Here is a 13,577-nt window from a genome sequence, read left to right on the forward strand (position 1 = left end):
TTAAAAATGGATGTTTTTTTGACAAATCAAACGACATTTATATCTTTGAAGAACAGACTCTTTGCATACAGGAGCAATTTTGCGCGACCCAGTCGTGCATTTTATTCACTTCCTATAGGAAGTTATTGTAATGGGTCCGATTTGTCGAATTTTTTGACATTTCTCGTCGTTTCAAGGTCCCTGAGACGAAATAAAAGATTTTTAGAAAGATGTCTGTGTACGTTCGCGACGTTTTTTTCGTTGTCCATAGCTCAAGAACCAGAAGAGATATCGATTTCAAATAAATTTAGTTACACAGATAATAAGGCAGAAAGATGCAGGAAGGGCTCTTAAGGAAATTGTGTGGGTGGTTTTTTTACCATAGCAGTTTGAAAAAAGGTGATCATTTTGGTTAACCCTAAATATCTTACGAACCAAAAACGCTAGAGACTTGAATTAAATTTTATAATATATTGTAACGTGATATCAAAGAACTATATTTTTTGTAAAAAAACCCATTTAATTTTTTTTTTTAAATCAAAAAAACTGAAACAAAAATTTGTCACCTCCAAAATTTTACGACTCAAATATGATTTCATCTTCCAAACAATTTTGTGCAACGAAGAATAATGCTTTTGACATCTGATAAAATTAAAAAAAAAAACGAATTGACAGTTTTTTTATAAAATATACAAATCCAAACAAAACATTACTCAAAGTTGGTAAAAATTAAATATCGATTCAATTATCTTTTTAAAAACTTGAAATTAAGGCTTTAAACCTATTTTATCTTATAACAAACATTGTTGTCAACATTCTAAAAAATGTTAAGAAAAATCGAATTGAAAGTTTTTTCTACAAAAAATAAAAACCTAAAAAAAATATTAATAAAAGTTGGTAAAAATTGATTTTCGACTCAAATATCTTTTCACAAATTGTAGATATTGGCTTTAAACTACTTTTATCTTCCAAAAAATATTGTTGTTAACATTCAGTAAAATTTTGAAAAAAATCGGATTAACAGTTTTTGTACAAAAAACTATAAACCTAAAAAATATTAACAAAAGTTGGTAAAAATTGATTTCCGACTCAAATATCTTTTCAAAAATTTTAAATATTGGCTTCAAACTAATTTTATCTTAAAAGAAATATTGTTTTCAATATTCGATAAACTTTTGAAAAAAATCGAATTGACAGTTTTTTTTTTACAAAAAAATAAAACTGTGAAAAAAACAATACTAAAACTTGGTAAAAATTTACTTTCGACTTTTTTTTAAAATTAAAAATATTGGCTTCAAACTTATTTTATGTCACAGAAAATATTGTTTTCGATATTTAATAATTTTTATATAAAAGTCCAACAGTCCGTTTTTTTATAAAAAATAAAATAGTACGCAAATTTGGTTAAAATTGATACGACTACATGTAGACAAACTTTTAAGTAAGACAAATCGACAGACGGAATGGAAGGTTATCAGTGTGGGTCGTATCCCAGCCTCTTTTTAAATTTTATATAGGTAAAAAATAGACTCTTTGCATACAGGAGCAAGTTTGTGCGACCCAGTCGTTCATTTTATTTATTTATCAATTCGAAGAGTCAAGCATCGATTATGTTGTCTTTGAACATAAGGAACAATTTTTAAGTGGTAAAATCACACATGTTGAATTTACGTCGCGTAGAGAAGATTGATTAAGTCTTGAGCATGTTCTAACCATATGTCTTCGGTCTGTATATCTTTCAATTTAGGCCACAAGAAGTTGGTGATCATCAACTAATAGCTATCGCCGTTGATATTGAATGCCTGTCCAGAAAATTTCCAATAAACCTCATTTTAATCGTTAAATCATAGTCATCAAAAGTGAAATCGTCATAAACGTCTATTGAATTAAAAACATGCGATTTGAATTATAAAGTTTTGAAAATCTATGCTTTAAAGGCATTTCATAAAATTATCGATAAATAAATAAGTCATTTAAAAAAAAACAGCGATCTTTTCCATAACTTTTCTCCAACAACCGCTTAATTAACGATGAAAATTAGATGAAATACACTCCACTGTGAAAAATAATTAAAAATTAAACATTCAAATAACGTAAGATCAAACCACAAAAGCTTTTGGAAAGCAAAAATAAAGCTCAACTAAAGATTTGTATTTCCAAACCACGTTAATTTGAAAGAGTCATTGTCAGGGTCATTTCTTGTTTTGATGTTGATAAGCTTTAAGTAATGTTTTTATTTACATTTTTATACAAGTAAAAGCTGCAAGTGAATTATGATAGATCGGCTTTTTTTTTAATTTAAGAGAATTAATTGTTTTTTTTTTTTTTTTAATTCAAAAGCTCATATTAATTCATTCTCTTAAACTTTAGATTTCTCTTAAAGTTTTTTCTTCTTTTGGATGAAAACAATAAGTAAAATCACGATACGATAAAACAACGATAATTACTAATAAACATCAAGGCATTGATAAAGATTCCCTTAAACTATCTCAGATAAGATAAATAATGAGGAAATATCCACCGAATATAACACTGGTCGACAAGGTTTTCTAATTGGTAGTAAAATTGCCTTCATTTAAATCCGACTTTAAAATTAGTTTTAAAAAACATTTATATGAGGCTTTTTGAAGTTATAAATATGAATTTATGAAGTTCTTTTTTTTTCAACAAAATCCGTAATGGTTTTCAAATCAATAAGTTCTGAGATTTCAACTGTCCTACAAAAATCTGAAAGAAACGCTAAGCCATTTATGCTAAAACGAGCTTCAACAGAAAAAGGCAACGTGATTTGAAAGTAGTTTTAGAAATATTTAAAAAAAAATGTAAAAATTAGTGTTTAAAACGAGTATTTTTAAAACTTGAGCAAATAGTAAAAATAAAAATTTTGTTGCGAAATTTAACTAATTTAACTCGAAAACATATTTTTCAAAAATATGAAAGTACTAAATTCAAGGTTTGCTCAAAACTTTATATAAAGATTCATAACTAATAAAAATTTCCAAAAAACTAAGTAGATATTAAAAAAAATTAAAATTGTGTGTAGAAGAGAAAGATTTTTACTTTTCAAAATCATCATACAATTTATTGTTCATTTTGACCTTAAGCTTAGTCTTAAAAATTTAGGTTTTTAAATGCTTTTAGCTTTTTTAAAATGGCAAATTTTAAAAACAGGATGTTATAACTGTCAAAAATTTCAGTGTTTGGACCTAGTGACTTACAGCTGTCAACCATTCCTTTGTGCGAGTCATTTCAAGGATAGAGGAGGCCTACAGTTTGTATGCCAAATCCGAACGGCTCATTTGCGAGAAAGCAATTTTCATGGCAAGAATTACTCTAGGAGGTTTTGTCAATTCCTCGCAAGAGGCTAAACACAATGGTGAAGCCAAAGCTTGCGGTACTGTCAAAGTTGATGAGTGAATGTAAAGCCAAAGCTAAAGCGCTCATTAAATGAACTTTTACTTTTGACAACATGCTGCGCAGATTTCTTAGATATCAAGTTGAAGACTTTAGAATTAATGCTGTGCAGATTGCGCTTCAGTATTGTGCACATCCTTTGCTCCTTTGAAAAAGAAGTTTGTCCAGTGAAATATTGAATCGAATTCGATCGATTGTCAATATGGAAACTGCCTACACATTCATAGAAGTCCAAAAAGATGTCTCATATTGCTTTAAATCGCATTCAGATAAGCTTATTTATAATTCTGGCAATTCGTCATGATAAGGCTCATGATGCCAACACAAAACTGTTTAGTTACATTTTTCAAAAAGTCTCATATTAAAGAAAGTCATGCATGACATGCATTTTATTGTGTTTATAATGATAGCCCCCAACGAGGGCTACACTTTTGATGGACGAGTAATCTCAAAATTTTATGATTTTTCTACCCAAACGCACGACGACGTTTTATCAAAATTCGGAACATTGAACTACCACTGTATTTAACCAACAATAAAAGAGTTTTTCTTTTCCCTCTAAAATAAAATCTGAAGAGTCATTCCCAATCAACGCATCATGGAAAGTTATCAACCTATAAAAGCTTTTGCTCTCCCAAAAAAATGTTAGTCTTGTTCTTGGATAAGTCGCGTGTACCTCGTTTATTTGACTGCTAGTCTTCGTGAACATGGCGTTTTTTAGTGTTTTCATTTTTATCATAATAACCTTGATAACAACTATTTTTGCGTTTTTAAAACACCAACAATCCTACTGGAAACGACGAGGAATTCCCCACGATCCTCCATCTTTTCCACAAGGCAATCTCTACCCGGCTACAAAACATATGCGAGACATAACCCGCGAGAACTATCAGAAATACAAGAACGTTGGACCATTTGGAGGTTTTTACTTTTTCCTAAATCCTGCAGTAATCGTTTATGATCTCGATTTGGCTAGAGATATTTTCATAAAAGACTTTTCAAACTTTACCAGTCGTGGATTATTTCACAATGAAAAGGATGATCCTCTAACTGGTAATCTTCTATCTTTGGAAGGAGCCAAATGGAAGTACATGAGGAATAAATTATCGCCAACTTTTACATCGGGCAAAATGAAGTTCATGTTTCCAACAGTGGTAATGGTTGCCCAACGTTTGGTTGATACTTTGGGAGCAGCTATTGAGAAGAACACAATTCTGGAGATAAAGGATATTGTAGCACGTTTTACGGTCGATGTTATTGGAACGTGTGGTTTTGGCATTGAATGTAACAGTCTTAAAAATCCAGAAGCTGAATTCCGTGAAATGGGCGAAAAGAGTTTGTCGCTTAAACGTCATAATTTTATTGTTTCGCTGTTTATGTTCAGTTTTCCGGATTTGGCACAAAAACTCCGTATGAAGCAGACTCACGATGATGTTGAGAATCGTTAAAGGTAAGTCATAAGTTCGATAAAGTTCGATACAAATCATCCTATGTTATTATTTTTCCTTTAGAAACCCTTCGTAAATACCCAGTCATCACGAATCTTGTTCGAAGATCAATTAATGAATATCCAACTTCAAATCCAAAATTCATCATACCCAAGAACTCTATGGTTCTAATCCCTACTGATGCCATTCATCACGATCCTGAAATCTATCCCGACCCAGAAAAATTCGATCCGGAACGTTTCAGTCCTGAGGAAGTTCAAAAACGTCATTCATGCAGTTGGTTGCCATTTGGAGAAGGTCCCCGGCATTGTATTGGTTTGAGATTTGGAAAGATGCAGACTTCGATTGGTTTGGCAATGTTGATTAAAAATTACAAATTTAGCCCTTGTGAGAAGACACCTAGTGTTTTGGAAATGAATCCGGCTAATATTGTTTTGACATCGAAAGGTGGTATTTATCTTCGTGTGGAACGCATTTAAAATTGTCTGTAAATGGAATTATTATGGATTTTAAATGACGCAATGGGGCAGTTTTATGCTCATTTATTTCTTCTTGCAATACCTAATGCCCTGAGCGATGGGCGTAGCGCATGAAGATGTCTTCAACTGCTTAATTAATGAACAAAAAATAAATGATATTGACATTAGAATTAAATACAAATAAAACAAATATTTTGTACTTGATAACTCGTGCTTCATGAAGGGTTTTTGATAAAATGGAAAAATCAATGAAATTGAAATCAACAATGAAACCTATGTTCTTATCTCAGAATAAAGGTCTCAAGGTTCTAACCAGTATTTCTACACAAAATTTGGCCCGTTAACGATAAACTGATAAGAATCACTGATTTATGAAGACCACAAGCTACTTATGTTTTCTTATTGAATTTTTTTTTATGAAATTCTTTTCAAATTCAACTCAATTATTTTAGTTATTTCGGCGCAACGATATGACGTGTTATCTTAGACTAACCCTCAACCTTGTTTTTACTTAAAAAAGCTGACTAAAATTGCGTTAGAAGCATTTTGTTTGTAAATAATACGTCTAGTGTTTTTCAAACTTTCAGAATTACTGTGCTGTTTTCTATTTATGGGAAGCACATAAGATGGGAACAAAATGTACTTCGTACTATTAAAATTCATGATATCATCACATCCAACGATCTTTACACTTCAAAAAAGCTTTTCAAATTACGCACTAGATAAATTGATAGCTCTTGCTGCCCTTTGTAAGCGAGGAAATGAAGTGGAAGAGTGAGGAATAAGCGAACCATGCGTTAAATTGTGTTTATGAATTGATATTGGTTTAATTTTTACAACATACGTTATCCAAATAATTCCATAGCTTCATGTTATGAATGAATGAATATTCTTGCGTGACTTGTAAAAAAGCAGGGGCTATATGACAAAGCAACCAATGTTTTGGTAGCCCGAAATATGGCGAAGATTAATATTTTGGGGGAGGCGAAGGTTTAATGATCATGAAAATGATGGACTAGACTGGTTATTTGACAGCTGATAGTTGTCAGAAATATTGTTCTTTCATACCAAGTTAAATAATATTATCAACAACCATACCTTAAAATTGTAACTTCTTTATAATAAAATAATAATAATAATAAATTAGGTGGCGCAACAGTCCATGAAGAAACAGGGTCTAGTGACTTACAACTCTCAACCATTCCTGCGAGTAATGTTGTCAAAAATGGAAGTAACAAGAATTACTCTTGGAGGAATTGTCGATTCCTCGCAAGAGGCCCTACCCATGAAAAAAGTTATATGTCACAGGCAGGGATTGAACCCAAGACCGCTTGCATGACAGTCCAATACACTAAACATTACGCTACGGGTACTACTGACTTCTTTAAAGCAATAGTACAATATTTTTTTTTGATCCCATCTTTCGCCAATGGATGGTTTGCCCACTCGAGAGCATGCAACGTATAACATATCAGTGTGAAAAACATGAAGTGCTCCAATCTAAGCCGCAGACAGATATCTTTTGGCCTTGAGACTCATTGATTGTCATTGCAAATGCCAATTTAATTGCAAATTGAAGGCATTTGGATTGAATTGGCACATCTGTGGGTATAATAAGGAATCGCAGTAATAATATATTTTCGCCTGGGAATTTGCCATTTAGATAACATTTTTCGTTTATTTTTTTTAATACTTATTGCTTGCCATTGCGCAACCGTAGTACGTTCAAATACTTACTTACTGAAGATGGCGCTACAGTCCGGGTGGACGTGGGCCTCAACCAACATACGTCTCTAGCCACCTCGGACCCTAGCTAGTTGTTTCCAGTTTCACATGCCAAGTTGGTTGAGGTCTTCACCCACCTGAGTCGTGGTCTTCTTCTACTGCGCCATCCCTCGGGATTGGATTCGAATACCTTCCGGACTGGAGCGTTGATGTCCATCCGCTCTTCATGACCCAGATATCTAAGCCGTTGAACTTTAATTCTGCTAACTAGGTCAGTGTCGCTGTACAGCCCGTACAGTTCGTCGTCATATTTTCTCCTCCATTCTCCATCTACGTATACGGGACCAAAAATCACATATAGAATTTTTCTCTCGAAGCATCTTAAGACGCTCTCATCTTTTTTTGACAGGATCCAGGCCTCAGCGCCATAAATGACAACCGAGATGATGAGTGTCTTATAGAAGGTGATTTAAGATGCTCGAGAGAGGACTTTACTTCTCAATTGCCTTCTTAGTTCAAAGAAGCAGCGATTTGCAAGAGTTATTCTTCGTTTAATTTCAGCGCTGGTGTCGTTGTCTGTGTTAATAGCGGTGCCTAGGTAGACAAAGTCCTTAACTACCTCGAAGTTATAGCTGTCTACAGTGACAGCATATACTTGGTCTTGCAATCATTGACCACTAAACCCATCTTCTTCGCTTCTTTTGCAATGCTCAAAAACACTCCACTGACATCACGCTTTGATCTTCCAATTATGTCAATATCATCTGTGTATCCGAGGAATTGGATGGACCTTTGGAAGATTGTGCCTCTAGTGTTGACGGTTGGGTTTTGCACAATTCTTTCCAGAACGATGTTGAAAAAGTCGCATGACAGTGCATCGCTTTGTCTAAATCTTTTTTTGACATCAAATGCATCGGTAAGGTCTTTTCAGACCTTGATAGAGCAGCGTGCATTCTCCACCGTCATTCTGCACAAACGGATAAGTTTGACAGGGATGCCAAAACTAGACATTGCTCTGTAGGGCTCTTCCCTATGGACGCTGTCATACGCATCTTAAAAATCGATAAAGAATAGGTGGATATTGATTTGAAGCTCCTGGTTTTTTTCCAAGATCTGCTGTAGTGTGAATATTTGGTCGATAGTGGACTTTCCTGGTCTGAAGCCACACTGATAAGGACCTATCAGTTTGTTGACGAACGGCTTCAGACATTCACATAACACAGCAGAGTGGATCTTAACGTTAAGGAGACCAATACCTCTGTAGTTGGGGCAATTTAGAGGGTCTCCTTTTTTATGTATTGCTCTAAGCTGAGATTCCACTCATCGGTCATGCTTTCTTCCGACCACATTTTGCAGATGAATTGGTGCATGCTCCGTACCAAGTCATCACCTAATGCTTTAAATAGTTCGGAAGCGATGCCGTCAGTTCCAGCAGCTTTGTTTGACTTAAGTTTAGATATAACTATCTTCACTTCGTCAAGGTCAGGTAGGCAGAATTGTTGATCTGCGTCGCCTAGGTTGAGTGGTTCTATCTCCCTTACAGCGGAATTTGGTTCGTCATCGCCGATATATAATTTGGAGAAGTGATCTTTCCATATTCTAAGCAACGACTGTGGTTCTGCTACGATGTTCCCATGAACGTCTTTATAGGCTAAGGTTCGTGGCTGGTACTCTTGGGGGTTTTTTTCTACCTTTTGGTAAAATTTACGAACCTCATTTTTCTGTTGTGACATCTTTCTATCTCCTCGATCGCGCGCTTCTCATGCTCTCTTTTTTTCCACCTAAGAAGCCGATGTTCCTCTCTTCTTCTGCTCGTAGAGCTCGCGAGCAGCTCTGGTCCTTTTTTTGCAGCGCCGCGCCGTTTTGTATGTTTCTTGTTTCGCTGCATGCGCTTGCCGGCATTCGTCGTCAAACCAGGGGTTTTGCTGTGGTGGCCGTGTGAAACCTAGCACTGCAGAGGCGGCATCTCTGATGGCTGCAAGGCAATGTTGTTACTGGTTTTCAATGCTTAATGCAGTCAGCATAGGACTCTTTAAGAGGTTATTAGAGATTCGATCGGAAAAGGACATGGCAGTCTCTTGCGATTGTAGACGTCTAACGTCGAATCTTCTAACAGTACTACCTTGTTTTGGCTTTGATCGGGATATCCGTAGCCGTACCTTGGCTACAACGAGGAAGTGGTCCGAGTCAATGTTGGCCCCTTGGAATGTTCGGATATCCTGTATACTGGAGAAATGTCGTGCGTCGATCGCAATGTGGTCAATCTGGTTGACGGTTGATTGATCAGGAGATTTCCATGTTCGCTTGTGGATATTGAGATGTGTGAACTGCGTACTAGCTACCAGCACGTCTCTCCCCGCAGCGAAATCGATCAGCCTGCATCCGTTCGGTTCAAAATTCGAAGCAAAATTACCGGATGCTCTTCACTAAACTGCAGAACTCAAAATTAACATAGGAATTGAATGTTTTACTCAGCAGAGGCGAATATTGGAGCACCCAACGGTTATCAATCTAAATTTTCGGCGATGCTAATATTTTTAAGAAATAATTTTCCACTAAGATCGCTATTTCTTCTATTATATGGTGGATATCCATCAGCAATCAACTTGTGTGATCGTAGCGTTAGTGAAATTTTTCGGAAAACTTTCCATCTGGCATACAAGGCGATGAGCGATTCATATTGCCACATGGGTTATGAATCATGTTTGTTGTAACAATATCAAACAACATTTGATCAGTAGAGGGATCTAAAATTTCTGCAGAAATTTTACTGTCGATATCCGTAGGACGTATTTTATCGACTAACCAAACCAAAATGTGAGCATGAGGTAATCCCCGCTTTTGCCATTCAACTCTATACATCCAGCAACGTGTAGAACCGAATGCATGTAATTTCAGCCATGATGATGTCTTGCATTTTGATCAGGCAATAGTAAAGATGTAATCTCCGACTAATTCGGATTACACGTAAACGCGTGGACTGCCTATGTTTGATGATGTTAGAATGACAGAGTTATCGATTTTTGCACCGTCGGCGTTGGTGATGATAGTGTCTTGCACGCAGCTTTTTTTGATTAAATCTCAAGTATCGTAATCGTTCGTAGTACCCGTGGCATGATGGTTAGTGCATTGGACTGTCATGCCAGAGGTCTTGGGTTCCATCCCTGCCTGTGCCATCTAAAATCCTTTCACTGGTACTGCCTCTTGCGAAGAATTGACAAATTCTCTAAGAGTAACTCTTGTCATGAAAAAGTGCTTTCTCAAATTATTAGCCGTTCGGATTCGGCATATAAACTGTAGGTCCCCTCTATTCCTGACAACATTACTCGCAAACAAGTTAAGAGTTGTAAGACACTAGGCCCTAGTTCTCAGCGAAATGTTGCGACACCCAATTTATTTATTTTTATCGTAATCGTTCGCTCTCTGTCTTTATAAACATGTCGACCATGATTTGCTGACAAAGCTCACGACATCGTAGAATAACGTTGTTTTGATCGTGTCTAATTATCAACCGATACGCATACAAATCCTTCGAGCTGACATTCTTGTTTCGGTAACAGTTGCGGGATCTCGTTGTTTAATATTTATCCAATACACGTCTTGTCCCTTCCAAAATATTAGCGGATATTGGAGAGGAGCGTCATAAGAACGGTGTGCATCAGAAGTAAACTGTATATTATTATTTCTTCTATGAATCTCGATTTCTCGCGTACGATCGCCAACAAGGATTTCAGCAACATCGTCAAGAACAGGTGCATTAAATCTTCGAATATGCTCTCCAACAGGTGTTTTATCAGGATTGGTGACAATTGAAATCGGTGAAGCCGTTTCAGAGGATTATGGCAACTAACAATGTGACAAGAAAAGTTTATATATTAGATATCACTTTTTTTAAACATATCGTATAAAAATCCTCATTGTCATTTCATTTGCGTGTCAGGTAAAAACTTATTAATCATTAAAGAATGAAATTATAGACTATGAGGGTACTTAAAACAAGAATGACAAAGCAAAATTTGATATAAAATTGAAAGTATAAAAATAATAATTGTTAAAATATTAAAACACATCGTTGTCAGAACAGCGATAAGGTGAGATAAAAATAGTTTCTTTGTTTACCAATTTAGTTTAACGTTTAGATATCATGATTGATTTACTTGGTATGCAGAACACTTATGAACTTATTTTGTTAAAAGATAAGAAGAGTTGACTAAAAGGCCGCACTGTGGGGAGATCATTACAAAATCTCAAGTGAACTTTAAACCAGATTGTTCTTCTAGTAGCTTTCCGAGGAACTAACATCAACTCGTATTACTTCCCTGTTTAAGCCAAGGTGGAATTAAGAGTGTCCAGATATCGTAAGGCAAAACAGGCAGATGCTGAAAGATGGAAGAGATCGCCAAATCCTTCTCCGATCGAGTTACAAATAACTTCTTTCAAAACATCTTGCCACCAAAACAAGGTATCGAGAACCAGGCGCTATACAGCCAAGATTGCATCAATAAGAAACTATTGTTTTGAGAACGAATGAGGGGAGATAAGTCAAATACTAGCGCCTATGAAGCTCTACGAGCAAAAGAGCAGAGAAGATTACTGATTTTTCAAAAAGAAAAAAGTGGAGCACGTAAACTGTGCGATTGGGAATGTTGAGGAGTGACAGTGAAGAAGTTCAGAAGCAGAAGGAAGTCTTGAAAGCCTTACCAGCAGGTGAAATACAATTAAAAAAATCCTTAACTTTGAACCTCGAAGAAGAAGTTTAAACATTTTTTCTACTAAACAATTTTGTGGAAAAGTTAAAGACATCTTAAAAAATTTAATTTTATATTTTGGATGAAAAATTATGTGACGACAAATCGTCAAATTTGTTCAAAATATATTAACCTTACGTTAAAAAAGAGAAACAACAATAAAACCACATTAAATACGTTCCACACGCAAATAAATTCCACCCTTGGTTGTAAAGTGATGAACTGAAACATCAGTCTCAAGTGGACTCGGAGTTTTCTCACAGTAGTGAAACTTGAAGTTCCTCAATAAATAACTTAATCCTATATAAGATTGCATCTTCCCAAATCTCATTGCAACACAATTTCGAGGTCCATCTCCGAATCCTAGCCAAGCAATTGGGTGTCGTTTCTTCATCTCTTCCGGACTAAAACGTTCCGGATCGAACTTATCCGGATCAGGATAGATCTCTGGATCACGATGATAAGCATCAGCTGGTATTATTACTAATGTTCCTTTTGGTATAATATATTTCGGATCAGAAGTTTGATAGTCGTTTTTGGTGTCTCTTCTAAGATGACTTAAAATTAAGTATTTGCGTAGAACTTCTATAAAATTAAAAAAAAATATGTATTAATGAGAGGTTTGAAAAATCCAAGTTAATGTCTGCACATACCTTTCATCACCATCTCCATATAATGCATTTCTGTCATATCCTCGTACGTAAATACTCCCCCGTTTTTATCAAAATGAGCATTTATTTCAGCCCTCAGCTTATCTTGGACACTTTGATTCAAAGCTAATTCAAACAGAGCGTAAGCCATGCTAGAGGCAGATGACTCGAAACCGGCTATAAGAAACACAAATGCTTGTGCAGCAACTTCTTCAATCGACAATCCCTGTTTGGAATTCTTCAACTCAATCAGCAAATTCATAAGATCATTTTGTTTGATTGAATTCTTTTCGCGATATTGGACAGTCTCCCGAACAATTCTCATATAAAACTGATGAACTTCTTCGTCAATTTGTCGAAGTCGAAGCAACTTGGACAACTTGGGAAAACTGTGCAAGAAACTGTCAATTATGTTACCATGTCGACTCTTTGTGCAGGATTTGACTCCCATAGCACGAAACTCGGAATTTGGATCCCTAAGGCTATTACATTCGAGGCCAAAGGCACACCTTCCTATGACATCGATAGTGTACCGCGCCAGAAGATCCTTAACTTCGATTATGGAATCTTTGCCGAGATGTCTGTCGAATGTGTTCTTGAGTTTTTCACTGACCGATAGAACAGTCGGAAACATACTCTTCATCTTGCCAGAGCTAAATGATGGCGATAATTTATTTCTCAATTGTCTCCATTCCTGGCTTTCCAAAGCAAACAAATGCCCTGTCAGAGGATCGTCGCGTTCGTTATGGAAAAAAGCTCGGTCAGAGAAATTGTTGAAGTCTTTTATTAAAATATTTTTGGCTAAATCCAGGTCATAGATTATGACGGAACGCCGAAGTAAGAAAAAGAAACCACCAAATGGACCGGTGTGTTTGTATTTCTCGTAATTTGCTCGTACTATGTCTCGAATATGGTGCGTCTTCTTGAAGCCGTCTAGATTTCCGTATGGAAAATGAGGTGTGTCGCATGGGATTCCTCGACGTGTCCAGTAGTTCGTGTATTGCCTTAGAAAATACATCAGAACGGAGGCCAGCATTATTATAATATAAAATGTGACTGACCAAGGCTCCATCGTAGCTATGATTATTTTACTCAACCGATCTTGCTGAATGCCAAAAGTTAACTAAATTCAAA

At 35.7% G+C, this 13,577-nt stretch overlaps 2 protein-coding genes across 2 annotated transcripts; one reads left to right on the plus strand and one right to left on the minus strand.

Annotated features, from left to right (window-relative positions):
* Positions 1-4,033: 4,033 nt before the first annotated feature.
* Positions 4,034-5,527, plus strand: LOC129942580 (cytochrome P450 6a2-like). The gene is given in 2 exon segments (XM_056051584.1): positions 4,034-4,834; positions 4,837-5,527. Coding segments are annotated over 2 exon segments (1,218 nt in total). The 5' UTR covers positions 4,034-4,100; the 3' UTR covers positions 5,321-5,527.
* A 6,326-nt stretch (positions 5,528-11,853) lies between these two features.
* On the minus strand, positions 11,854-13,577 carry LOC129942579 (cytochrome P450 6a2-like). Its single transcript, XM_056051583.1, has 2 exons — positions 12,447-13,577; positions 11,854-12,378 (listed from the first exon to the last, which is right to left on the minus strand). Exons 1-2 carry the CDS (start codon positions 13,513-13,515, stop codon positions 11,963-11,965), a joined length of 1,485 nt encoding a protein of 494 aa, XP_055907558.1. The 5' UTR covers positions 13,516-13,577; the 3' UTR covers positions 11,854-11,962.

The sequence above is a fragment of the Eupeodes corollae genome, chromosome 1 (assembly GCF_945859685.1).
Source record: "Eupeodes corollae chromosome 1, idEupCoro1.1, whole genome shotgun sequence".
Classification (NCBI taxonomy): domain Eukaryota; kingdom Metazoa; phylum Arthropoda; class Insecta; order Diptera; family Syrphidae; genus Eupeodes; species Eupeodes corollae.